Below are 27,076 nucleotides of genomic sequence, written 5' to 3'. Positions count from 1 at the left end.
TAGCAATAACGTGGTGTATTAGAGAGCAGCTGCGGTAGTTAATTCTGTTGGCAGCGGGGGTGAGCTGTTTAACATTCCTGATATTGCTGGACCACTAAGGGCAGGGAAGAGGGACCGCAAGGAAGAGCCTGGAGCCGAAGAGCGGAGAACACTCTCTGCCAGACTAAGGCGCTTAGGCTTTATCCTGAGACCAATGGACAAAGTCAAAGAGCCTGTGAAGGATCTTAAGCAGCAGGTGACATAGCCATATTTGTATTTTGAATAACCACTGCAGGGGAGCAAATTTATTGGAATGAATAAGCCACAGACTGTCTGAATGTCTCAACAGCACCACACCTCCACGATCCATCATATCACACTCGCCTCCATCTTGCCCAGTCGAAACAAAATCACTTCTTTCCGGTGAAATCTCATTCTCTGCCTACAGTTGTCTGATTTTAACCTCCAAAGACTACAGCCCAGGAGTTCCAAGCAGCTGGATTTTGATCCAGCAGCAGCTTTGCTCTGTCAACAGTTTAAGCAAACACTCCTTCCACCTCCGCTGGCAATTCACAGATAGCACTTCTGAGATGGTCTGTGGAAAAGGATGTGGCTGCCCTGGGAAAACGTGTCTGTCTCCTGCCGGAGGAGACAAAAGAGCATTGAAATGGTGCCAAAGGACATCGTCCACAAGGGAAGGTCAAATAGCCCTCAATGGTTCTCTTTTTGCAAGTCTAGTCTTTTTCCATTTTCACATTAGCGTCAGCCTTTCTTCTCCCCACTACACATCCCCCCGCCCCAGCCATGTCCTTTGGGGAGAGGTTAAATGATGCTTCTTAGGAATATTATGCACTTTATCAAAACTATGCGGTCTTGCTGCCTGGAGGGAAAAGGGTACAATGAACACACGCGGTGCCCACAGAGCAGAGTATATACCAGAAAAGAGTCTTGTGGCCTCTCCAGCAACCCCCTCCATTCCCCTCTAATTCTCATGGCGGAGCATATCAAAGCCAGCCTTTGATGTTTAATAAATATGCTCTGAATGAATGAGACTCTCAGAGTATTAAATCTGCAGTATAAACAGATACCATCGCAGAAAACCACATGCCAATTCCTCGATGTCACCTGTGTGGGATACCACTAAAGAGACAGAATATGTTATGCGAGAACCTTAGGATGAGTCCCCTGAGACAGGAAACCAGGGCCATGATCCCTACAAAAGACAGCCCCTGTGCCCCGAACAATAAGGCTGTATCTCTGCCCTGAGAAGGGAGAACACAGAACCCCGTGAACCCTGAAGGCAGCTTCTCTGTGTAGAAATCCCCGTTTGCCCTTTCTATAATTAGGCCTGCTGAAGAACTGAACTTCATGATGTGCTTGGTTTAGACCTGTCACAAGCAACTTAAATTTTCTACAGAAGGAGACGTGAACCCATCTGGTGCTCTCTGTTGGGCAAGAAACTTCACAGTCTACAATGGAGGGTTAATTAACATCAGCCTGGAGTTTTCATTTCTGCAGGTGGGTAACTTAAGCATCACAAGTCTGGCAAGTTTATTTGCGGCTTAGGGGAACAAATCCGGAGGCTGATAACAACCACCCTCTTTAACTCAAAAACACCAACACAATGTCTCCTTAGTGAATACGCATTACAGGCTGCATAGTCATCACAAGCCTCATGGTAAAAGGTTACATTCCTAGTGGAGTAAAGAAAATCCTTTTAGTTAAAATATTAAACATCTCAGGAACCTCTCGCTCCTTTTCAGTAAACATTAAAGAGAAGAGCTGTAATGACAAGAACACACATCAGATGGGCAGACTTAAACTTTAAAGGAGGTCTTTGACCCAACTAAGTTTCCATGGGTGAAGTTTCTCCAACCTTCTCTTTCTTGCTATGCTATGCTATGCTAAGTCACTTCAGTCGTGTCCGACGCTGTGCGACCTCATAGACGGCAGCCCACCAGGCTCCCCCGTCCCTGGGATTCTCCAGGCAAGAACACTGGAGTGGGCTGCCATTTCCTTCTCCAGTGCATGAAAGTGAAAAGTGAAAGTGAAGTTACTCAGTCGAGTTCGACTCTTAGCGACCTCATGGATTGCAGCCTAACAGGCTCCTCCATCCATGGGATTTTCCAAGCAAGAGTACTGGGGTGGGGTGCCATTACCTTTCTCCAAAGGACAGTTTCAATGGAGCACTTTAAAATTGTAATTTAAAACTCTCTGCTGCTGCTGCTGCTAAGTCGCTTCAGTCGTGTCCGACTCTGTGCGACCCCAGAGATGGCAGCCCACCAGCCAAAAACTTAAATATCTGACTTCCATGCACCTCCATAAATAAATTGGAAAGAAATGTATCTGTTTATCTACTTATGTCTCTCCCAAATAAACATGACTGCATATGACATGGGCCCTGCTGTTTCTCCCCATAGGTGAGATCAGAACACCCATACTGTTCTGGCAAAGCAGCTGCCCACCTGTCTCTAGCCAGGGATCCACCCCACGGCCAGACAAGCCTGGGGCTAGAACTCTTCAGAGGACTGAAGATCCCTCCAGCAACAGCTGCTATTTACTTAATTTCATACATAAGAAGGAAGGAGGGGGCGTGAAGCCTTTTGCATGCTCTCTCTTGGGGTCCTGACTTCCATCACACCCTCATCAGATCAATCAGAGTGAAGATGATCCCCAGTGTTGGCTGGCCCTGAGCAGGGGAGAGTCCCTTCCTCTTGTCATTCAGGAAAGGGCTGGCTGGGTTCAACTCAAGGTCTCCGATAGGACAAAGCTCACTATTAAAATGTGTTTGTTTGTTTGAAACCACTCAGTGCAAAGACAATTAAGTAAACCTTGTGAGTTTTATCAGACTATTCATGCTAAGTTCATTTTTCATGAGTTAGTTTGAATTTTTTGTATGTGTTCAAAATGCTTTTTTTACTTTGTTTCTAACTTTTCTTTTTTTGCATCTATTTAAAATTTTTATTGCAGTATGCTGCTGCTGCTGCTGCTAAGTCACTTCAGTCGTGTCCAACTCTGTGCAACCCCATAGACGGCAGCCCACCAGGCTCCCCCGTCCCTGGTACTCTCCAGGCAAGAACACTGGAGTGGGTTGCCATTTCCTTCTCCAATGCGTGAAAGTGAAGTTGCTCAGTTGTGTCCGACTCCTAGTGACCCCATGGACTGCAGCCCATCAGGCTCCTCCGTCCATGGGCTTTTCCAGGCAAGAGTACTAGCTGATGTATAATATTATAAGTTGAGGTGTACAACATAGTGATTCACAATTTTTAAAGCCTATACTATGCTTATAGAATATTGCCGATATCCCGTGTGTTTTACAGTATACTCTTTTGCTCATTTATTTTATACATAATGGTTTGTACCTCTTAATCCCCTACCCCTACATGTCCATCAACAGATGAATGGATAAAGAATATGTGGTGTATACATATATATATATTACTCTGCCATAAAAAAGAAAAAATTCTGCCATCTGCAACAGCAATGGATGGACTTGGAGGGTATTAAGCTAAAGTGAAATAAGTAGGACAAAGAAAGACAAATACTGTATGATGTCACTTATATATGGAATCTAAAAAATAAAACAAACAGTAGTGTTGCCTGGAAAATCCCATGGGCGGAGGAGCCTGGTGGGCTGCAGTCCATGGGGTCGCTAAGAGTCGGACACGACTGAAGCAACTTAGCAGCAGCAGCAGTGAAAGTGAAAGTTGCTCAGTCATGTCCAACTCTTTGCAACCCCATGGGTATAGTCCACGGAATTCTTGGGGCCAGAATACTGGAGTGGGTAGCCTTTCCCTTTTCCAGGGGATCTTCCCAACCCAGGGATGGAACCCAGGTCTCCCACATTGCAGGTGGAAACAAACTAGTGGATATAACAAATAGAGAACAAATTAGTGGTTGCTAGTGGGGAGAGGAAAGCGGAGAGGGGCAAGATAAACTGAATTTTTCAAAAAAGCTTTCATTATATCAAGAAGCTTTATGTAAAGTGTTTACTAAAACACCACACAGAGAAAATTGAACAAATCAAAGTGTACATCTAGGTGAATTTTCATCAAATGAACATACCTAAATCAGGAAAGAGCGTGTCCTCAGCACCTCAAAAGCCTGGCCCCTAACACTGTAGATTAATTTTGTCTGCCTTTGAACTTTATATAAATTGAATCACATAGAATTTATCACTTGTTTTTTTTTTTTTTTTTTTGACTGCCCGCCCATGGCATGTGGAATCTTAGTTCCCCAACCAGGGATCAAACCCCTTGCATTGGAAACACAGATTCTTAACCACTGGACTGTCAGAGAAGTACCTATTTATTGCTATTTATGTTTGCTTTTTTAAACTGATCAGTGTATTTATAAAATATATAATATGTTGTTGCCTATATTTGTAGACACTCTTCTGGCTGAATATACCAGTTTATCCAGTCTACTGTAGATGGTCATTTGAGTTGTTTCCAGTTTTATACTGAAGGAGGAAACAGAACAGGCTCCCTCTTGAAAGCAGGACTCCATCTTGGGGCAGACTGTGGACTTTGAGCTATATGCCCAGTATCTATGGAAATGATATACCAACTGGAAAACCAGGCCCCTGGAAGGAAGAGCCCCGGGGCTCCCCATCGCCCAAAAGAATACCCTAATTATCTGTGTAACCGAATAGAATCATACATTCTACTTTGCTTATTGGGAAATGACCACAAGCCTATTAATAATGGTCCACTGTTAACTACCTAGGTTTAAGGCATATGAATCATGGGTTAACTTTGATAGTATCTTTTTCCTTTGTTCAGACTAGTTTCAAGGAACCTTATACACAGGGTATAAAAGGTTTTCACAAAGGCTGGTTGGGGTCCTTGGCTAAGAGGAGACTCTGCCTTGGGCCCGCCGGTGTAATAAACGACACTCCACCATCTGCACTGTCTTGAGTGAGTCTGTTTCCCGGGACGCGTGGCTACAACAGCACTATGTAGAATAGCACTGCTATAGACATTCTTGGGGAGATTATGTTTGCATTTCCATGGGTCTATACTTAGGAGTAAAATCACCAGCTTCTCATTTTATACATATGTGTGTGTGTGTGTGTGTGTGTTTAAACTCACCAATTCAAAGATAGATCTTTTTGCAGTGCCTTATTTTTATTCTTATTTACTTCTATTTTTACTTACTACTCTACAGCACAGAACCAGGGTTGTGCTGAAGGTCACAAATGAGCCCCAAAATTAAATGGATTAGGTTGTGCCTTTCTACCCAAGCAATGCTGAGGTGGTTCTCACACCAGACAAATGTCTCCTTGCCCTGAAGCTCACCTGTCACACACAGGTATGGCTCTTCACTGTTTAGTCGCTAGGTCGTGTCTGACTCTTTGCAACCCCATGGACTGCAGCACTCCTGACTTCCCTGACCTTCACTATCTCCTGGAGTTTGCTCAGACTCCTGTCCATTGAGTTGGTGATGCCATACATACTTAGCTGCACCTACAAAAACATTTTATATCTTTTCCAGGGCCTGTAAGGAGAATATTACTGAATCCAAGCTCAGTTTGCTTGTCGAAGACTGACTGACCGAGAGACTAGGAGGCAAGGAATACAACTTTATTCAGAAAGCCAAATGACCAAGAAGAAGGCAGGCTAATGTCTCAAAATAACTGTGTCAGGGTTTAGATGCCAGGTTCTTTCACAGAACAGAGATGGGGAGGAGTTGAGGAAATAAGCAAGTCCATCCTAAAGGAAATCAGTCCTGAATATTCATTAGAAGGACTGATGATGAAGCTGAAACTCCAATACTTTGGCCACCTGATGCGAAGAACTGACTCCTGAGAAAAGACCCTGATGCTCGGAAAGATTGAAGGTGGGAGGAGAAGGGGACAACAGAAGATGAGATGGTTGGATGGCATCACCGACTCAATGGACATGAGTTTGAGTAAACTCTGGGAGTTGGTGATGGACAGGGAGGCCTGGTGTGCCGCAGTCCATGGAGTCGCAAATGGTTGGACACGACTGAGCGACTGAACTGAACTGACACCGCATATGACCTGGGACCCTCACAGCCCTTCCGTGCCTGTTTTCTTATCTATAAAAACGACATTCCTATCTCATTGGTGGGAAATTTAATTAACAAATGTAGAGAGTCTGGCACAAGGGGGGTTACTCAATAAATATTCCCTCCTCAATGACGATGTCGCCAGAAGCAGCCAAGTTCACACCCCTGACGTCCTTGAGAGGCCACCCCGCAGACGCTGCGGGCAAAAGTCTGAACAAAGTACGCGCCGGCAGGGACGGCCACAGCGCCCTCGCGCGTCCAGCCGGGAAACCGCCTGAGTGACGGCCCCGCCCACCGGCGCCCGCGCCCGTGCAGAGGCTCCGCCCCGAAGTTGAGGCGTTGTGTCAGGCGCCCCGGACGCCGGCAGGTCCCCAGGGACCGGGCGGCGACGCCATGGCGGTGCGACAGGCGCTGGGCCGGGGCCTGCAGCTGGGCCGAGCGCTGTTCCTGCGCTTCACGGCCAAGCCCGGCCCGGCCTACGGCTGGGGCCGGCCGGAGCGGCCCGGCCCCGCGGCGGGCTGGGGCCGCGGAGAGCGCCCGGGCCCGGCCGCGGGACCCGGCACGGAGCCGTGCAGGCTCGGGCTCGGGCTTCCCGGCCGCTACCGCTTCTTCCGCCAGTCGGTGGCCGGGCTGGCGGAGCGGCTCCAGCGGCAGTTCGTGGTGCGGGCCCGGGGCGGTGCGGGCCCTTGCGGCCGCGCTGTCTTTCTGGCCTTCGGGCTTGGGCTGGGCCTCATCGAGGAGAAGCAAGCGGAGGGCCGGCGGGCCGCCTCAGCCTGTGAGGAGATCCAGGTGAGTGTCGGCGGCGGGCGGGGCAGGGTCGGGGGCGGGGGGGGGGATCGGGATGGGGCGGGGGCGGGGCCCCACTTGGGTGAGGGGCGGGGCCGGAGCCGGGATGGGGCGGGGCCAAGTGCGGGGGCGGGGCCCACTTGGGTGCGGGGCGGGGCCGGGGAGACCGAGCTGGGGCAGGAGCCGGGCTTGGGGCGGGGCTAAGTGCGGGAGCCGGGTCCGAGTTGGGGGCGGGGCGGAGCGGAGCGGGCTGCCTTCGGGCCTGGGGTCAAGATTTAGCTTGTTCAATCGCGCAGTATTGTCCCACTCTCTGCGACCCCATGGACTGCAGCACGCCAGGCTTCCCTGTCCATCTTCAACTCCCAGAGCTTACTCAAACTCATGTCTGTCGCGTCGGTGATGCCATCCAACCATCTTCTCCTCTGTCGTCCCCTTCTCCTCTTGCCTTCAATCTTTGCCAGCATCGGGGTCTTTTCAAATCAGCCAGTTCTTTGCATCAGGTGGCCAAAGTATTGGAGTTTCAGCTTCAGCATCAGTCCTTCCAATGAATACTCAGGACTGATTCTATTTATCTTGTAGCTGGGAATTCCTTGGCAATCACTGATTAAGGCTCATTTGTTACTGATCTCCTGGTACCAGGCCAGTACCTCACTTTGGTTTTACTATCTTCCCTTCCTCAAACGGGGGTTTCCAGGTAGCTCAATTGGTAAAGAATTCTCTTACAATACGAGAGACCCTGGTTCGATTCCTGGGTCCAGAAGATACACTGGAAAAGGGATAGGCTACGCACTCCAGTATTCTGGCCTGGAGAATTCCATGGACAGTCCATGGGGTCACAAAGAGTCAGACAGGACTGAGAGACTTTCACTTTCTCAAACTGCATGGTTTGAAAGATATACTAATTACATAGCTCCTGGACTTCCCTGGTGGCTCAGGCAGTAAAGTGTCTGCCTACAATGCAGGAGACCCTGGTTCGATCCCTGGGTTGGGAAGATCTCCTGGAGAAGGAAATGGCAACCCACTCCAGTACTCTTGCCTGGAAAATTCCATGGACGGAGGAGCCTGGTAGGCTACAGTCCATGGGGTCGCAGAGTCGGACACGACTGAGCGACTTCAATGTCAATGTCAATGTGTCTCCAAGGCCAATGACCTTCTGTAAATTTTCTAAAATTTAAGGACAGCTAAATCCTAACCCTTATATTCCAGAGGTAGTTGTCATCCCCAATATATGGATGAGGGAGGTGAAAAGTGAAGTAACTTGCTGAAGTCACAAGTCTGACTTTCACAGAACCTGTGTGTGCTGTTGTTAACCACTTGCCAGCCAGGCAGCCTCCACAGTTTAGCCAATTAGTGACATAGCTGAAGCCGCAGTAAAAACCCAAACAGCAGGAGAAAACAGCAGGCCTAGTTAACAACCTGTGTAGAGTTATCTGGGGTGACTAAAATGCTTAGTTCTTGGGCTTTTTAAGTGTTTTAAAGAGCTCAGAGGATTCTGTTTCTACTCAACCAAAATCTCTACTTCTCCAGAGAAACAGAAGGAATAGGATGTGTTTATTAAAAGGCAGCTTTATTTGAAGGAATTGGCTCTGCTGTTCTGGAGTCTGGCAAGTTCAGACTGCAGGGCAGACAGGCAGGCTGGACACCCGGGGAAGAAACATTGTTAAGTTCAAGTCTGAAGACCATCTGCTAGCACAGTTTCCTCCTCTTCAGGGAGGCCCTTCTTCCTGGGGTTGGGAACCATTCACTGCCTTAGTACAGCCCCTGCGTTTTACAGCTGAACGCTGAGGTGGTGCAAGGTGGGGTGATTTGCCCAAGGACACAGCTGGTTAAAGACCAAGCAGTGTTGGTCTTTAAGCTCCCATGTTTCCTGGCTTTCCGCCCAGGTCGTGTTACTCATCACCAGAGCGTCTCATGTTTACGCCCTGGCCCCTGTGAGGCAACAGGTGACACCTGGTCTAGGCCCCATTCTCTGCCCCTGTCTTTTGTTACAGCTCAGCTGGCAGAAGCCAAGGTGGCCAACTTGACAAACCCTACTTAAAATTACAGCCGGTGTTTCTAAACTGAGGAGCTAGATCCTCCTAGCTTACCATCTCCACATCCTTGCCTCACACTTCATTCTTCTGTGTCTTAAAATTTTTAATTAATTACAAATTAATTTTTTAAATTCTTGCATTTGACTTCTTTGGAAAGAAAATCAGAGTACCAGATTTGGCAACCCGTGTGCTAAAATTCTAATTCTAATGCTAATTCCATATGGTGTCATACTGGAGTAGACCAGACCAGTCCCTTTAGATGCATTTGGAAAGCATTTTGTTGGGGGAACCCTTTATAAAATAGGCCAAAGATATGAACATATATTTCACCAAGAGGAGATACAGATGCCAAATAAGGATAGTTGAATCATTAGGGAAATGCAAATTGAAAATACAATGTGGTATCTCTGCATACTTATTAGAGCAACTAACATTTTAAAAATAAGTGATAATAGCGAATGCTTGTGAGGATGCAGAGAAACTGGATCAATGGTGAAAATCTAAAATAGTACAGCCACTCTGGAAATTAGTCTGCAGTTTCTTACAAAACTAAACATACATTTATCATATGACCCAGCCATTGCAGTCTTGGGCGTTTACCCAGAGAATTGAAAATTTATGTTCACACAAAAACCTGTACCTGAGTAGCTGCTATGGGAAACAGTTCCCCCAAACATTAAAAATAGAATTATTGTATGATCCCAGCAATTCTACTTCTTGGTATATAGCCAAAAGAATTGAAAGCAGGGATTCTGAACAAATATTTGTACACCTATGTTCATAGCAGCATTATTCACAATAGTCAAAAGGTAGAAGCAACCCAAGTGGCCATCAATGGGTGTTAAATCTTGTACACCAGTATTTATGGCTGCATCCCTCATAATAGCAAAATATTAAAAACACAAACATCCTTTAGCTGGTGAATTGTTAAACAAACCCTGGTATATACAGTGGAATACTAATAATAAGGAATTACAAGGAATCAGCATTGATACAGGTAACAACTTCAGTGAACCTCAGGGGCATTATGCTTAGTGAAAAAAGTCAGTTCCAAATGGTTGCATCCTGTGATTCTATTTATATAACATTCTTGAAATGACAGAATGGTAGAGATGGGGAACAGGTCAGTGGTTGCCAGGGACGTGGTTGCATGGGGCATGGCGGGGGTGGTGCAAAAACAAAGAGGCAGCTCAAAGGGATTCTGTGATGGAGCAGGTCTGTATCTTGGTGATTACATGAATCTGTAGGTGGGGTGAAATCGCACAGAGCTACACCGCAGGGGCATGCACACGAGTGAATGTGGGTTAGAAAAGATGGTGAGAACTGGGTAAGATCTGCAGCCTCGTTGACAGTAGAGTATGTCGTCACTTTCCTGGGTTTGATACTGTACTAGTGCCTCGTGACGGAGAAGGCAATGGCACCCCACTCCAGTCCTCTTGCCTGGAAAATCCCATGGACGGAGGAGCCTGGTGGGCTGCAGTCCATGGGGTTTCTGGGAGTCGGACACGACTGAGCGACTTCACTTTCACTTTTCACTTTCCTGCATTGGAGAAGGAAATGGCAACCCACTCCAGTGTTCTTGCCTGGAGAATCTCAGGGACAGGGGAGCCTGGTGGGCTGCCGTCTATGGGGTCGCACAGAGTCGGACACGACTGAAGCGACTTAGCAGCAGCAGCAGTGCCTCGTGAGAGGTCAACTGGGGGAAACTGGGAGAAGGGCACACAGGACACTTTGTTGGGTTTTTTTTGGCAGCTTCCTGTAAGTCTATATTTATTTCAGAATAAAGCTTTAAAAATTTTATCTCATCCTCAAAACTATGGTTGACTGAGGATTACACGATGCTTCTTTGGCTCCACAGAATTTAGAAACTGGTTGGCAAGGCAAGACAGACTTTCATTTTTAAAAAAAATTAAAAGTTCTCATGCGAAGTGTTTTAGCTTATAGACTCCCAGTGCTTTAGGAATCTTCCAGAAGGAAAGACTACTGCGGGCTGAGTGGTCAGCACTTGTTATAGGGGAAGCAGGAGCTTGAGTTGGGACTTGATGGATGAGTAGGGATGAACAGGCAGAGCAAAGACAGTATTTCAGGGGGCAAGGGGAGGGGAAGAGTTTGAGCAAAGGTTCAGGGAGAGGCATGTGAGAGACCAGTATGGGCAGTGCAGACCAGCCTGCAAAAGAGTTTTCATATATAGGAAGTGTCAGGACAAGGCACTGAGTAATGCATAAGTTAGGTTCTTTTTTTTTGGTGGTGGTGCTGGTCTTTCTCGCTGCGTGCGGGGCTAGTCTTTGTTGCAGTGCACAGGCTTCTCATTTTGGTGACTGCTCTTGTCGCGGAGCAGGGCTCCAGGGCGCACAGGTTCAGTGGTTGCAGTACACAGGCTCAGGAGTTGTGGGGCACAGGCTTAGTTGCTCTGAGGCTTGTGGAGTCTTCCCGGATCAGGGATCAAACCCATGTGCCCTGCACTGGCAGGCAGATTCTTATCCTGGACCACCAGGGAAGTCCATCAGTTAGGTTCTGCTGCAACATTTGAAAGCAATGGGCTTTCACTAGACTCGGAAGCAGGTAAGGAAGGACATGAGTGGGCAAGTCTGGAGGCGAGTGACTAGCCATAGAAAGGGAGGGATCAGCAGATGAGATGGGATTTGAGGAGGAAGGTAGAGTTTGGGCAACTGGAGGAATGATGTCACCTGCCTGAAGTAGGCAAGAATACCGATTTGGGGGAAATGGCCTCTTTCCCCATGCACCCCCACCTACACTTCCATCTAATTCCATCAGAACTCTTGTACTCTTTGTCTCCTTTCTGTGAACAGAATGGCCCCCCAGCTTCCTAAGAGGCAGAAACAGGGAGACAGGTGTATGGTCAGGCCACTCAAGATGGCGGTTCTCTTGCTCTCTGTACATCCCCTGTGGGACCGGTCCCTGCTTCAGCTACATCCTCCTCACAGGAACATGCTTGCCCCCTGCCCCAGCTATGGTTGTTTTCAGCTTTGGGCCAGAGCAGCTCCACCTGCTAGTTTATTAACAACATACTGACCAGAGACATTAATAATACGTCTTTTGTTACCTAATCGTTATTGACCAGAGTCGTCTTTTAATATTCACTTATATAAAAATCGCTGGCCCCAGTTGTTAGTTTCTGCAGAAATCCCCCAATTGATAATATGTTCAAGGGAAACATCTGTCCTCGTGATGGTCGTTAACCTGAGGGGCTGTGAGGGACATGCCCCAGCCACCGGTTTCCCTGGTAACTAATGAGCCAACCTGACTTCAATTCCTTCTGTAAATAGCAGCACTCCCCTCCACCCGACTCCCTGCCCAGTAGTGAAGATTGCTGCCGGGTCCTGCCTGCTGCACATGGTGGGGTGTTGCTCGAGGACCTTTTTCTGCAGACATGTAAGGTTCTCTGTCACTGTCTCCGGGCTTTTGCTTGGGTCATCTGAAGGCTGGGCAACTACAAGGCTTGCGGGCCTTTGGGGTACAACCTAACAATTGGTGAGCCAGCCGAGAAAGCTCCTGTAAACACCAAGATGTTGGGAAAGGACAGGGAGCTTGGTTGGGGAAAGGAAAGCTTTTGGGGAAATCCCAGGGTGGTCGCCCACCAGCTGTGGGCCCTGTGACAGCTGACTACCGTGAGAGCCGTCTTTCTCGTCCATTATGCTGATGCTTTCCTGTTAACCTTGGAGTTTCTTTCTTGTTTACATGTAGCAGCCCCGTGCTCATGGGTCATCTGATCGCACAGGGATGGCTGATGAATTCAGACAGAATGCAAGGACCTGGATTGTCTGTGAAATACAGGCACACCCCTGACCCACCCCCCCAAGCAATGTAGACTCAGGTTTAGGGTATTAACTCAGGGACAGGCTTGTGAACTGGACATGGCCAGTTTCTTGCAAAGGCTTGTTTGGGGCCTGTGGCAATGGCAAAACGATTAAAGCATACCCTTGGGCTTCTGGTCCCAGCTTTGAAAGGGAGCTGAGCAACGATAGTAGTGTGATGAACAGCAGTGATACGCAGCCTACGATGCATTACAGCTGATGGAGGACGTTACAAAAGGCCTATCTGTGTTTTCGAGTGACACCAAAAACCCACCTTACCAGCCACAAAGTTCAGAAATGGACCGAAAAACAAATAACATATACTGGCATGTCCATCCGCCTTACAGCCCCACTGCACCTGGGCTTCTGGGATGATGAAAGCGAAAGCGACGGCCGCCCAGTCGTGTCCAACTCTTTGTGACTCCATGGGCTATACAGTCCATGGAATTCTCGAGGCCAGAAGACTGGAGTAGGTAGCCTTTCCCTTCTCCAGGGGATCTTCCCAACTCAGCGTTCAGACCCAGATGTCCCACACTGCAGGTAGATTCTTTACCAGCTGAGCCACAAAGGAAGCCCAAAAATACTGGCGTGGGTAGCCTATTTCTTCTCTAGCGGATCTTCCCAACCCAGGAATTGAACCAGGGTCACCTGCATTGCAGGCGGATTCTTTATCAGCTGAGCTGTGAGGGAAGCCCAGTGGGCGGGATAAAGGAACTCTTTCAGCAACAGTTGAGATGTGAAACCCACTCTCTCACCGTGTGCCCACGTGTGACCCAGGAGGCTAACCCCAGACCTACCAGCTATAACTGAACGTCCCAGGAGTGACCGTCCCCCTGCCTCTGCCACATTAACCCAGAGGCCACTTGTCCACACCCTCTTAGTTCAGCTGTTGATTGCCAAAGGACCATTGCCAGCTGCGGGCCGGGGCAGTAACTCACAGGTTGGTCCTCGCCACAGGACCGCCCCCCGGGGAAATATAAAGTGGTCCGGGACTGGCAGATAAGACCCTGGTGGTTTGGGCTTGCCACCCTGTGGGGCAGGGGATTAGAAAGGGGTTTGCAGATCTCACCTTCTTACAGATCTTCTACCCAGCTCTACCTAAGACTACTTAAAGGAATTAGTCTGGGCCTCTACTGGAGAAAGGCACCATTCTGTTAACCCTGGGGTCTGTCACACCGCCTCTCTCGGACTGGCATTGGCTGTGGGGACTGAAAGTGGACCGGCGGTGTGGTCCCACAAGCTGGCCAGGACGAAAACCACAGGATGGGTGGGCTCTCACAATGCTGGTACTACTTGTATTTTGCCTAGCGGTCACGACCTTCCCTATATTATGTAAATGTAAACATCCTACGTTTTGTGCCTTATCTGAGCAGAGAGCATCTGTCCAGCGACTGGGCGACCATGGTGGCCTAACTGTGAGATGAGTCAGGGAATTTCCCTGATGGTCCAGTGGTTAAGAATCCACCTTCCAGTGCAGGGGACGTGGGTTACATCCCTGGTCAAGGAACTAAAATCCCACATGCCATGCAGTGAAGCTCCTGTGGCAAACTAAAGAAGCCAGCACCAAAGACCAGCATGCTGCAGCAAAGACCAGCACAGCCAAAAAAATGAAAAGCCTATAGAGATGAGTCTGACCAGCGGGTCTCCAGCAAGATGCTCAGTCCTCCTGTGTCCCTGGGCCCCTCCAGACTCTGAGCTGCTGGGGTCCGTATTGCATCTGTGGTGTTTGGTTGCAGCGCACCTCTGCATACGTGACCCCAGGGACGTCACGGGGGAGGGCTGGACCAAGACTGTAAGGGCCGCGCAGGGTCTGTGGGAGTGGAGTGTGTGGTCTGGGCGCTCAAGATGGCCTCTCTCTTGCTCTCTGTTCATCCCCTGCTGGACCTACAGGTCCAGGGAGCTGGACCAGTGCCTGCTCCCCTACAGCCTCCTCACAGGAGGTGTTTGCCCCCTGCCCCAGCTATGGTTGCTCTAAGCCTTAGGCCAGAACCACTCCACCTGCTGGTGTATTAAAGGGAAACATCTGCCCTGGTGATGGTCATGAACCTGCAGGTTTCCCTGGTAACTAATGAGCCAACCTGACCAGTTCCCCTTGTGAATGGTAGCTGTCTCCTCCCCAGAGGAGCCAAGATTGCTGTCAGGTCCTTCCTGCTGTCTGCCACACACACGGGGATGCTGCTCCAGGACCCCCTGCTGCAGACATATAAGATTCCCCATCCAGTAAACCACGGATGGCATTGTCACTGACTCCAAGCTCCGTCATCGGCCATCTGGAGGCTGGCCATCTACAGGACCTGCAGGTCCTCGGGGTTCAGGCCAACAACAGGACCCGATGACTGGCTCCAGGGAGCCTCCTGATTTTCACCCCCTTGCTTGCAAGAGCAGCCCGAGGTCATTCACAAGTGGGAGGGGTGGCTGTGACTACATGCTCCTGCCCGTCCACAGCTCTTGGTAACCGTCCAGTAGCTGCCTGCCGAGGCCTTTGCAGATAGAACCATCTCCATAATCAGACAACTCCAAGATCGTGCTGGTAGCCTGACAGGCAGCAAAGGAGCAGTGTGCCAGCTGCAGAACTGGGGAATTGTGACCTCTTAACTCACACAGTGTTCTGTGTTGGACTGTCGCGTTGACTGCCATGAAGTGGCAGTTTGAGAACCACTCTGAATAAGGAGAGAACAGAGGCTGGCTTGAGCCCAGGGCCAACAGTAGCACCCAGTTTGGTTGTTTTATTAGCGCTCGATCTGCCAGTGGAGATTTGGCCTCGCTGTACCACTCTATCCCTTCACTGAAGCCTCACGGGGCTGCCGAGCTCATGGTGCCTGCTGGTTTTCTTCACAGGCAATTTTCACCCAGAAAAACAAGCTGCTCCCAGACCCACTGGACACCCGACGCTGGCAGGGTTTCCGGCTGGAGGAGTATCTGATCGGGCAGTCCATTGGCAAGGGCTGCAGTGCCGCCGTCTATGAGGCCGCCATGCCTGTGTTGCCCCAGAACCTGGAGGAGGCAGAGAGCCTGGGCCAGCTTCTTCCAGGGAAGGGCCCAGAGATCCTTCCACGAGGAGAGGAGGCGCCAGCCCCACGGGCCCCGGCCTTCCCCTTGGCCATCAAGATGATGTGGAACATCTCGGTAAGAGTGGGGCCTTCCATCTCTAAAGTCATCCTTTTTCAAAATCCCCTTCTTGTTGGGCAGGTAACCAGACGGCACTTTCTCCTAGGAGGTATATAGGAACCAGAAGATTCTCCACAGGACAGGTGCCTCACGCTCTCGTGCAGCAGTCTGAAGCGGTGTTGCAGTCTTAGACTGTAACCTGCCCATGCGTCACCTGAGGGCGGGTTAGAAGGCAGGTTCTGAGCGCCGGTGTGGGGTGGAGCCTGAGGTCCCGCCTCCCTAATGGGCTCCCAGGCCACTGGGCTGCGACCCACACTGAGTGGCGAGGGCCCGGTGCGTCCGGGCGGATGAGCGCATTTCAGGGCTGCAGTGTGCTCTGTCCTCTCGCTTCCTGACCTGCTCGTGGGGAAGGAGGAGCCACGTGCCTTCCTCTGAGCTCGCCTCCCACCACACTCCAGACCCAAGACTGATGTGCCAGCTCTCTGCTCTTAACCCTTGCAGAACTCAAGACTTTGGCAAGTTGAGTATTTTTCCCACCCAAAAACAAAGATTTCTGTCCATTTAGAGTAGTTTCTGTATCTTGCCATTACATGGTGGGAGGAGGGTTAGGAAATTCATCAAGACTTGATGGTATTTTCTGCTGCCCAGAGCCTCTTTCCAAGGCTGAGGGGGACACAGCCACATAGCTCATGCTGGGCCCTGAAGGATGTGGTTTGTGCCTTGATTTGGGGAATGAAGCTTGTTAGACTGTGCTTCCACGCTGGGCTGATAGCTAACAAGTAGCCAACCCCCCACCCCACGCCCACTGCCAGGAAACATCCAGTCTTAACATCAAAACTCCCACTGGTTGGGGCATGACAGCAAATGCATTCACAAAAGCTAAAAGACTTAATTCTTAAAGGATTCTTTATAGGTGTTGCCAGTCCTGAGAGCTGTTCATAATGAAATGAGGAAAATACGGTGCTTTTCCTCATTGTTTGTTGCTTTTTGCTGGTTGATAGAGGGCTGTTCTGTGATTCAGTGTGAGTTTATCCAGGGTGGGCTTGTCGGGCTCAGCCTGTCTGCTGAAGGGAGCCTTCACGGGTGAGTGTTCGTGCTCCGTGGTCAGGTCTGAGCCTGGTGGTGCCCGGAGGCCTCTGTGGCAGGAAGAGGAGCCCCTGCCATGGTCGTCTCGATATCTCCTCCGGCCCTGGGCACCTGAGCTGCCGAGAGTTTGAGGCGTGGGCAGCATCCTCTGGGTTGGCATGAATGGCACATCTGCCTCCTTTCTCCCTGGAGAAACTAGTCTTGGCTTGCCACTCAGAGAGGTTATGAGCTTGAAAGTCAAAGCCAGTTCCAGGCAGTAGTTGTCCTGGTCCAGATTACAAGGAGGGCCTGGGCTTCTCGGACCCGTGTAATTCTGGACCCGTTATGGATGTTCCAGGCAGGCTCATCCAGCGAAGCCATCTTTAGCACAATGAGCCAGGAGCTGGTCCCAGCCAGTCGAGTGGCCTTGGCCGGGGAGTATGGAGCGGTCACTCACAGGTAAGCAGCCATCTGCCCCACCTTGCCCCGCCACGGAGCAGCACCCACACCTGTGCCCTCGGCACAGCGTCTGACGCGACACACACCCCCACAGACACAATAAATGCCCACTGAACAGTGTAGTCAGTGATGGGCTTTCAGTTGGGGGATAATTGGGAAAGACTGTAGTCTGACCCCAGCTGGAGATGCAGGTGGCTGACTCACGCTGGAGCAGGGAGAGAAGGCCACCTAAAACCATCCTTCATCCTTCTGAACTGGGCGGATCTGGTTTATGACTCCTAAGTAATTCTCAGGTAGAGCACCACAATTTTGCACGAATTGAAATCTGTCTGTCCCCAGCAGAGGTTAACACTCACTTTACAACTAACTGCCATGACCTGATGGTGCCAAGAGATTTTTTTTATGGCCTTCCCCAAGAGTGTCTTTGTGGCAGAGGCGCCTGAGAAGTGGCAGCAGAGTCCAGTGTGGTCAGTGCTGGTCCGACCCCCGTCAGGCCTCCTGTCCGGATCGTTCTCCATTCAAACACACACACCCCTCCCGGTGCAGCCACCCACTTCCCCGGGTTTGCTGACAGCCGTGCAGCACGTTGCTGCTGCGGCGCCCAACAGCCTTGTGCCGGGATCGTCGTTCTCCCAGTGGCTCTAATGGCCCAGGCCGGAATGATGCTCTGATGCCTTTGATCACCTAAGACAGGGGCCCGTTTGGACGAACCCCAGAGGAGCTGTTAGAGCCACTCACAGCCTGGCTCAAAGCTCGGACCTGAGGCAGCTCGGAGGACAGGCCGGGCGTGGGGCTCTCCCTGTTGCCTCGATGTCTCTGGGCTTCTGCTCCATCCACCTCTCTCTGCCACCCTGCATCCTCATTTCCTGCCCGCAGGAATACTTCCGGCTTCCCTCAGGCCTCGTGGCACTGTTAAAAAGCAAACTCCTGTGCCTGACGTACAGTGAGGCCAAACAATACCAAAATGCCAGAGTTTGGAACAGAGAAAGGTTTATTATAGGACCATGGAAGGAGATGGGTGGCTCATGGCCCCCAAATGTCAAATTCCCCAAAGAGTTTCAGCAAAGCATTTTTAAAGGGCACATAAGGGAGAGGGGTGTCCCAGGGTATGTAATCGGCTCGTGCACAAATCTCCGGTAGATGGTGAGGTGACAGGGCAGTGTCAGAGTGGTTAACAGCCTCAGTCCTCAGGCTCCAGGAGGTCTGCGGGCTATCTGCTCATGGTCATCAAGTGGTTAGCATCTTCATTTGGTGGGGATTTTTACATTTGTAAAACAGCTCAGCGAACTCAAGCACGTTACAGCATCCTTTCAACACCTCAGCTCCATTTCCTATGCAGTTACTGCCGAGTTTTTCCTCACACTCCACAGAGAGCCTCTCCCCTTATCCTGCCAAGCATCGGGTCTCGGACATGACTTCAGGCCCTTGGTTGCCCTTGGGTCAGGTGCGCACGCTTAGGCCTGGCAGCTCTGGGCAGGGGCGGGGCCACACCCAGTGGGCAGTCCTGCAGCCTCTGTGTCTGAGCAGGGCGGTGGGGTGGGGCTCCCGGAGCAGCAGAGGCCTGGGCAGAGCACCTGATGTGCGGGGGAATCGCTTCTACAAACTGCCTCTCTGTCGGTTCACTCAGAGGCTGACTGAGCTCGTGCCAGGTGTTAAGCTAGGGCCGGACCAGGGAGGTTCTGGGTCCTGTTATCCACCTTACAGGGTATGGTACTACTCTATTCCCCTTTTGCATTTGAGACTGAGCCAAGAGACGTTAAGCAGTGTGGCCAAGGACTTGGAGTGGCAGGCGTGGGGTTCAAGCCCAGGCAGCCCGCTTCCAGGGCCTCCTGCCCCGTGCTCTTCCTCGTGGGATGGACGGGGTCACCAGTGTGATGAGTCACCGCGGCTTCCCTTCCAGCACCCCACTCTGCACCTGGCACACACTTGGTATAGATATGGGTGGAGGTGAATGTCAGTGTTGATTGTGGCCTCAGACTGTTGTATCCCAAGTGTCGTATCTGCTGCTCCCTCACGTTTGTCCCACCCGGCTGAAACAGAAGACCCAAGGGAGGTCCCAAGCAGCTGACCCCGCACCCCAACATCATCCGGGTCTTGCGAGCCTTCACCTCGTCGGTGCCGCTGCTGCCAGGGGCCCTGGTCGACTACCCGGACGTGCTGCCCCCGCGTCTTCACCCCGCAGGCCTGGGCCATGGGCGGACTCTCTTCCTCGTCATGAAGAAGTGAGTGGCGGGACCTGGAGTGAGTGGGAGCTGGTCGCTGCCTCCAAGAGCCTGGGATCATGGGCCAGAGGATCCTCTCTCTTTGGGAGACAAGGGCAGGCTGAGGGCATGTGTCTGCCCTGGAGCGCAGTTTCCCTTTGGGATGGCCTTCCAGGCAAACAGAAGTGCATGTTCAGTTAGGTCATACTTCCCATCTAGTGCTCTTAGGACCTTTGACCGTAGCCCCCTGTATGCTCACCTTTCTCCTGCGTTGTTTTTTTTTTTTAAACATAGACTCTTCTCCTTTCCTCCATCTCTGTGCCCCTGGCATTGCTGTGTGAGTGTTTTAAGGAAACGAGCAGCTGTCCTGTAACTTCTAACGTGTGAGGCCCTAGCTCTTACTTCCTAATTCCAGGATGGTGGATAGAAACAGAACAGCTACTTAGGGAGCAAAGGAGTCAGGAGAAAGGCCATCATCCTAACAGGAAGTAGGGTGCTCGGGATGCTAGGTGCGTGATGACTGGCCCTGTTGTGCTCTCCACCAGCTACCCGTGTACCCTGCGCCAGTACCTTCGCGGGAACACCCCGAGCCCCCGGCTGGCCACTGTGATGACTCTGCAACTCTTGGAAGGGGTGGATCACCTGGTCCAGCAGGGCGTCGCGCACAGAGACTTGAAGTCCGACAACATCCTGGTGGAACTGGATGCAGGTAGCTGCCCGCCCCGCTCCGAGCTGTCCAGGGTGGCCTGCACTTCAGGCTTGGGGACATTTGGGGCCTTCGGGTCTTTTCTGGTTTCTATGTTCTAAGTTGTGTCTTAGCTCTGCACACAGAGATAAGCACTCTCTCCTTCAAGATGGATGGTTTTGTTCTTTGTTCTGGTCTTTGTATTGTAAGAATATTTTCAGCAAGTACTGCTTGAATGTCAGCCCAGCTGCCTCTGGCAATGAGCTCCCCATCATTGGAAGCATTCAAGCAAAGCTGGGTGGCTACTTGCCTGGGGGTTCTGTAAAGGAGAGTCATTGTTTTGTTCTTGTTGTTTAGTTGCTAACTCATGTCTGACTCTCTGCAACCCCTTGGACTGTAGCCCACCAGGCTCCTCTGTCCATGGGATTTCCCAGGCAAGAATACTGGAGTGGGTTGCCTTTTCCTTCTTCAGGGGATCTTCTTGACCCAGGAATCGAACTTCTGTTCCCTGCAATACAGGTGGATTCTGTCATATGGTCAATTTTGAACTAAAAAGATTTAGGATAATTCAATATGCGATTAAATTCTAGAGGAACTGGCTTTTAAAGGAAGTCTGCATGAATCCTTTTCCAGATAACTAATTGATAATGTGCTGATTTTAGCCAGTTCTTGGCTAAGGGACCTTGATTTCCTGGAGGCATGTCTGTATTTGTGTTGCTGGTCCCACTCAGCTCTCTGGTGAGTGGGCAGCTGTCCAGGCCTTGCTGGCCTGTGTTCCTGGGTCAGCATGTCCTGAGAGTGGCTTTTGTTGTTGTTCAGTCACTCAAGTCATGTCCAACTCTTTGTGACCCCATGGACTGCAGCATGCCAGGCCTCCCTGTCCATCACCAACTCCTGGAGCTTACTCAGACTCATGTCCATCGAGTTGGTGATGCCATCCAAACCATCTCATCCTCTGTCGTCCCCTTCTCCTCCCACCTTTCCCAGCATCAGGGTCTTTTCTAATGAGTCAGTTCTTCGCATCAGGTGGCCAAAGTATTGGGGCTTCAGCATCAGTCCTTACAATGAATATTCAGGATTGATCTCCTTTAGGATGGACTGGTTGGATCTCCTTACAGTCCAAGGGACTCTCATGAGTCCTCTCCAACACCACAGTTCAAAAGCATCAATTCTTCGGTGTTCAGCTGCTGGGGTCCAGCCCTGGCTGATCCAGGGAGTTTGAACGGGAGACGGCATCGGCGATTACCCTTGGCTTTAATTAAATATTAATCAAAGATATAAAGAGTAATAGAATGAGGATAGCTCAGTAGGAAAATTCAGCAGAGAAGAGGCTGAGTAGCTTGGTTTACGCGGAAAATCAATATAACCTGTGACATCAGGTTAGCTCTGACCACGGAGGCCTCAGGCGCCCTCTCGAATAGCAGAGGGTGCCCTACCTTAGGCACCTTCTCGAGTGGGTCTTAGAAGCCCAGGCAAATAAGTGGTCACAGAGGACCTCCGCACTCCAGATGGAAACTCAGCCAGAGGTTGAGAGAAAGAATGACATGGGGAGACCAAGCTTCGGTGAGCAAGGCCCGTAGCTTTATTTTCAACAAGGGCTTTTATACCCTAAGTTGCACGTAGAGGATAATAGGGGATGTGAAATCATGCAAAGTCAGCAGTCTTTGATCCTTATCGAAACCAGGGTTTCTTTTCTGCAAATTTATTGTATACAAATGGTTTAGGTGATTTACATCATCTTCTGGCCAGAAGGCCTATTAACATTTTATGACTCTGACAAAGGTTTGTCAACCGTAAGACTTATTTTCTCTTAAGAGTAGTTATTTTAAAGTTTGGCGCCATCCTCCGAAGGTGTTAGATAAAGTTGCATTCCTATAGGGCAGAGGTGCAGTGGGTTTACAACAAAGGAAAGAATGTATTACCTTAAGGGTCTAAAGTTGCTAACACCAAGGCCACTACTTATTTTTTCTACATACCAACTATATTAATTAATACACATTCAAGGATGCAACACAGGGGATGTGGAAACTTGGCAGCAAGCATTGGCTCATCAATGAAATCTTTTACTAGTTTTATTCTGATAGCTTCTAACTCTAAGAGGCTCTAAGCTGTTGGAATATCTTAGGCTTCCCGTGCCTCTCGCGGCTGGGAGACTAAACACTCGTATGCATAGCTGTAGGAGTCCGGGTAAACTTGTCAGGTAAGTTAGAGAGCTATCTGAGGGGTTTAGATTTAAACACTCCTATTATGCCCAGGAACTTTATTAACTGGAGTTGTAAGTTAACTCCTTTTCAGAGAGAGAGTGAGATGGTGGTGGGGGACAGCCCCCCGTAAAGTCAGAGGTGAGAGCACAAAGCAGTAAAGTAGGCAGACTCTGGTTTTGGGGGTAGATGCTCGAGAATATCCAGGGGGACTCCTGATGCTCGATCCCGCCTTTGCGTATGCTGAGCCTCCTTCCTCATGACCTTTGCCACGGGCGGAGTTCCTCATGCTGGCTCCTCGCATTCAGCCTTCTTTATGGTCAAACTCTCACATTCATACATGACTACTGGAAAAACCATAGCTTTGATTATATGGACATTTGTTGGCCAAGTAATATCTCTGCTTTTTAATACCCTCTCTGGGTTTGTCATAGCTGTTCTTCCAAGGAGCAAGCATCTTTTAATTGCATGGCTGCAGTCAACATCTGCAGTAAGTTTGAAGCCCAAGAAAATAAAGCCTGTCACGGTTTCCATTGTTTCCCCATCTGTTTGCATGAAGTGATGGGACCAGATGCCATGATCTTAGTTTTCTGAATGTTGAGTTTTAAGGCAGCTTTTTCACTCTCTTCTTTTACCTTCATCAAGAGGCTCTTTAGTTCTTCTTCACTTTCTGCCATAAGGGTGGTTTCATCTGCATATCTGAGGTTATTGATATTTCTTCCAACAGTCTTGATTCCAGCTTGTGCTTCATCCAGCTTGGCATTTCGCATGATGTACTCTGCATGTAAGTTAAATAAGCACAGTAACAATATACAGCCTTGATGTACTCCTCTCCCAATTTTGAATCACTCTGTTGTTCGGTGTCTGGTTCTCACTGTTGCTTCTTGACCTGCATACAGGTTTCTCAGGAGGCAGGTCAGGTGGTCTGGTATTCCCATCTCTTGAAGAATTTTCCACAGTTTGTTGTGATCCACACAGTCAAAGGCTTTAGTGTAGTCAGTGAAGCAGATGTTTTTCTGGAATCCTCTTGCTTTCTTCATGATCCAACAGATGTTGGCAATTTGATCTCTGGTTCCTCTGCCTTTTCTAAATCTAGCTTGAACATCTGGAAGTTCTCAGTTGACTTACTGTTGAAGCCTCACTTGGAGAATTTTGGCATTACGTTGCTAGCATGTGAAATGCGTGCAGTTGTGCAGTGGTTTGTTCCTGGGTCAGCGTGTTCTGAGGGTGGCTTTAGTGGAGGTATCGGAGGGCCTCGAGGTGCAGGGAGGGGAGGAGATGGCCTCTCACGTCTGCGAGTCTCCCCACAGATGGCTGCCCCTGGTTGGTGATCACAGACTTTGGCTGCTGCCTAGCTGATGAGCGCGTCGGCCTGCAGTTGCCTTTCACCAGCTGGTACGTGGACCGTGGCGGGAATGGCTGCCTGATGGCTCCCGAGGTGAGTCCCACTGAGCGTGTCAAGTGCCACCAGCAGAGCCTCTCCCACCAGGTTTCCTCCCTGTTTACTCAACACTTCCATCTTTTCTGACCCATAATTTATCAGAAGTCCCTTCCCTGTCTCTTTGCCTGGAACTGATGTCCCAGGAGAGATGAGTTTTGTCAGCCTGAAGTAGGCAGCCTAAGCACATTTGCTTGGATCTGAGCTACAGTTCATTTCAATTCTGGGTTCCTTGGGACAGAGTCCAGACTAGTGCATGAATTGGGTGCCGTGCAGGAGCACAAATAGGTTTCAAGTACCAGCAGCGTGACTGTTCACTTGTTGCTTTCCGAGCAGGTGTCCACGGCCTGCCCAGGCCCCAGGGCAGTGATCGACTACAGCAAGGCAGATGCCTGGGCGGTGGGCGCACTCGCCTACGAAATCTTCGGGCTCCCCAATCCCTTTTACGGCCAGGGCAGGGCCCACCTTGAAAGCCGCAGTTACCAGGAGGCTCAGCTGCCAGCACTGCCCGAGTGGGTGCCGCGGGACGTGAGGTGCCTGGTGAGGTCGCTGCTGCAGCGGGAGGTCTGCAAGGTGAGGTGGTTCAGGTTTACAGGGGGTGTGTGGATGGGAACCTCAGGTCGCGTTCCAGAGTAAAGGGCAGGGCTGGGCAGGCACTGGAGTGAAAAACGGCTCCTCTGTCTTACGGAGGTGATGGCCACGTACAGAACACACAGCAGGCTGGAATACAGATAGGAGCAGGGGGGCTGGCCACCAAGCTTGGAGTCAGGATTCCAGCAGTCAACTCTTCTTGGCTTTAGCTGCTTAAAGTTACTCAGAGGGAAAGAGATGCAGTTTTAAGACATGTTTAATGAAGATACAGAATCAGCTGAGATCTAGCCAGACAGATAGGATGAACTCTCCTGAGAGATCTGGACATTTTGAAATTATTCCAAAGGCTAACATTTGAAACCTTAACAGGAGTGGCAGGGCCAGTGCGGGTGGCATGTGGAGTGGAAAAAGCATGGACAGAGCAGGGCTCAAAGTCCCGCCTACCGCTTGCCCCTCACCATGTGCAGCAGGCTGTCACATAGCGTGCGCTGCCGTCATGAAGTCAGGACAACTCCCCTCACCCCAGACGCAGCTCCTGGGCCTTCAAGGCCTTGGACTGTCAAGGACTTCCCTGACAGTCCAGTGGTGGCCTCCCAAGATTCCAATGCAGGGGACACAGGTTCGATCCCTGGTTGGGGAACTAAGATCACATATGCCATGCTGCATGGTGAAAAAATCTTAATAAAAAAAAGGCCCAGGATGGGGAGGCTATTCCAACAATGTCCCCTACCCCTACCCCACCCCACCCCGCCCCAAATTTCATACCCATGCGAAAGTCTGGGGCGTGGGTAGAATCGGCCAGTGTGTGTGCAGAGTACTGCAGGAGGGAAGGGTGAAGAGTATGCTCAGGGCCAAAGAAGGGAAGACCCTGAAACAGGCTGCACTAACAAAGTGGGCTGTGGGTGAAGACTGTCACAGGTGTTCTAAGCTCCGGCTCCCCTTCCTGTTGCAGAGGCCATCCGCCCGAGTGGCTGCTAATGTGCTTCATTTAAGCCTCTGGGGTGAACACACGCTCGCCCCAAAGAACCTGAAACTAGACAAGATGATTGCCTGGCTCCTCCAACAATCGGCCGCCACCCTGCTGGCCAACAGGCTGACGGAGAAGAACTGTGTGGAAACAAAAATGAAGATGCTATTTCTGGCCAACCTGGAGTATGAAGCGCTGAGCCAGGCGGCCCTCCTCCTCGACTCCTGGAGGGCAGCCCCGAGACAGCTGCTGTAGCTGGTGAATCACTAAAAGAACTTTCCAGCATCTGTGTCCTGATGGTCTGTGAACGCTGAGTGAGTGCCTCCTAGGTGAGGGGCGGGGGTCAGGAGGAAGGACGGCACGGCGAGGGCGAGTCAGCCAAGAGAATGCCTCAGGTTTGGCAGATGAAGGAGCAGCTCGAGGTCACGGTCTAGCCACTAACTTGCTCTAGCTGTGTGGCTTTGTCTAGCTGTGTGATTCTGATGCATCGTCCAAGTTCTCTTACCTGTGAAATGAAGACACCGCTCTCGAGAGAGGTCAGCAAACTTCTGTCGAGGGCTGGTGCTCAGGCTGTCGCAGCTGCTCAGCTCTGCCATCGTGGTGCAAAGACAGCCTTCAATGTGTGAACAAGTTCAGCTTCACTTAGGGACCCTGAGATTTGGAATTTCGTGTGTCACTATTTACTCTTAATTTTTTCAACCACTTAAAAGGTAAAAACCATTTTTAGCTTGCAGGCCTGCAAAAATCAGGCAGCAAGCCAGACCGGCCCACAGACCAAGTTTGCCAACTCCTCATCTAGATGACCACAAAGGGCCTAACCCTCAAGAGAAATGCTAGCCAATTACCAGGCTCCTTTGTGTTTCGGCGCTGACCACGTGACCAGCCCTGGGCACACAGATCCAAAGGATGGGCTCTGTCCCAGGCGAGAGGCTGCTCAGGTGTAAACCACTGACCAGAGTCCTGTCCTCCTAGACCTCTGAAAAGTCAGTGGCCGAGCGGGTCTGTTAGGTGAGGCTGAGCTGAGGGAGGTCAGACCGGTGTTGTGGCCAGAGTTCACGCAGGTCAGGATAGTCAGGTGTCAGAGTGAACAGCCTGTGAGTGAGGCCCGAGACGGGAGCCGCTGCCGTCAGTCAGTCATCTGTCCCGGAGCAGCCCGGGGTGCTGGTGACACGCATCGCCGTGGAGCTCGTGCAGCCGCTGACTTGAGTCCAGCAGAGCGCCGGTGATTAATGACATGGAGATTAGCAGTGCAGTGTTCTGAACCTGCTGACTGTCCCTTCTGACTAGCATTTCTTACAGGAACTGTGACGAATTAAATGCATATTGACAACTGCAAAATATGTAAGTGCCTCAAACGGAATACTTGGCTTGTAAGAGTAATCCTCACACTATAAAGACAATCATACTGGAGACGGACTCATACATCTTTACGTGTGCTTTTTAGGAACACAGCTAGGGCCTAAAGCAAGTTGAATATGCTGTAAGGTTCTTTCCAGCCAAGCAGTTCTGTAATTCTACTAAAGTCCAGTGCTGTTACCCTAGCTTTCCCATCTCTGTGATGTCCCCACTGGCCTTTATTAACCTTACTTCACTCCCCTTGACATTCAGCAGCTGTGTCATTTCCAGACTTCAGCAAAACTAAAAGGGCCACTCACTACTTTGTACCCGTCATTTCTCAACAGCATCCCCCTGCCCCATCAGCAAAGTACAACAGG

The 27,076-nt window shown here is 50.4% G+C and overlaps 1 protein-coding gene across 1 annotated transcript; it reads left to right on the top strand.

The window, feature by feature from the left end:
* Positions 1-6,368: 6,368 nt before the first annotated feature.
* PINK1 (PTEN induced kinase 1) lies at positions 6,369-26,897 on the top strand. The gene is made up of 8 exons (XM_070777535.1): positions 6,369-6,801; positions 15,485-15,772; positions 17,178-17,278; positions 19,318-19,500; positions 20,025-20,188; positions 23,676-23,803; positions 24,140-24,376; positions 25,347-26,897. The coding sequence occupies exons 1-8, from the start codon at positions 6,406-6,408 to the stop codon at positions 25,614-25,616; spliced, it is 1,767 nt and encodes a 588-aa protein (XP_070633636.1). The 5' UTR covers positions 6,369-6,405; the 3' UTR covers positions 25,617-26,897.
* Positions 26,898-27,076: the final 179 nt, after the last annotated feature.

Source organism: Bos indicus, chromosome 2 (genome assembly GCF_029378745.1).
Source record: "Bos indicus isolate NIAB-ARS_2022 breed Sahiwal x Tharparkar chromosome 2, NIAB-ARS_B.indTharparkar_mat_pri_1.0, whole genome shotgun sequence".
In the NCBI taxonomy this organism is placed as follows: Eukaryota; Metazoa; Chordata; class Mammalia; order Artiodactyla; family Bovidae; genus Bos; species Bos indicus.
This window is presented reverse-complemented; position numbering and strand designations above follow the sequence as displayed.

Bases quoted from the DNA above. Each gene is read 5' to 3' on its own strand.
- PINK1 (XM_070777535.1), top strand. From the start codon at position 6,406: ATGGCGGTGCGACAGGCGCTGGGCCGGGGCCTGCAGCTGGGCCGAGCG. The intron at 6,802-15,484 runs GTGAGTGTCGGC...TTTTCTTCACAG, and splicing joins CAGCCTGTGAGGAGATCCAG to GCAATTTTCACCCAGAAAAA. The intron at 24,377-25,346 runs GTGAGGTGGTTC...TTCCTGTTGCAG, and splicing joins TGCAGCGGGAGGTCTGCAAG to AGGCCATCCGCCCGAGTGGC.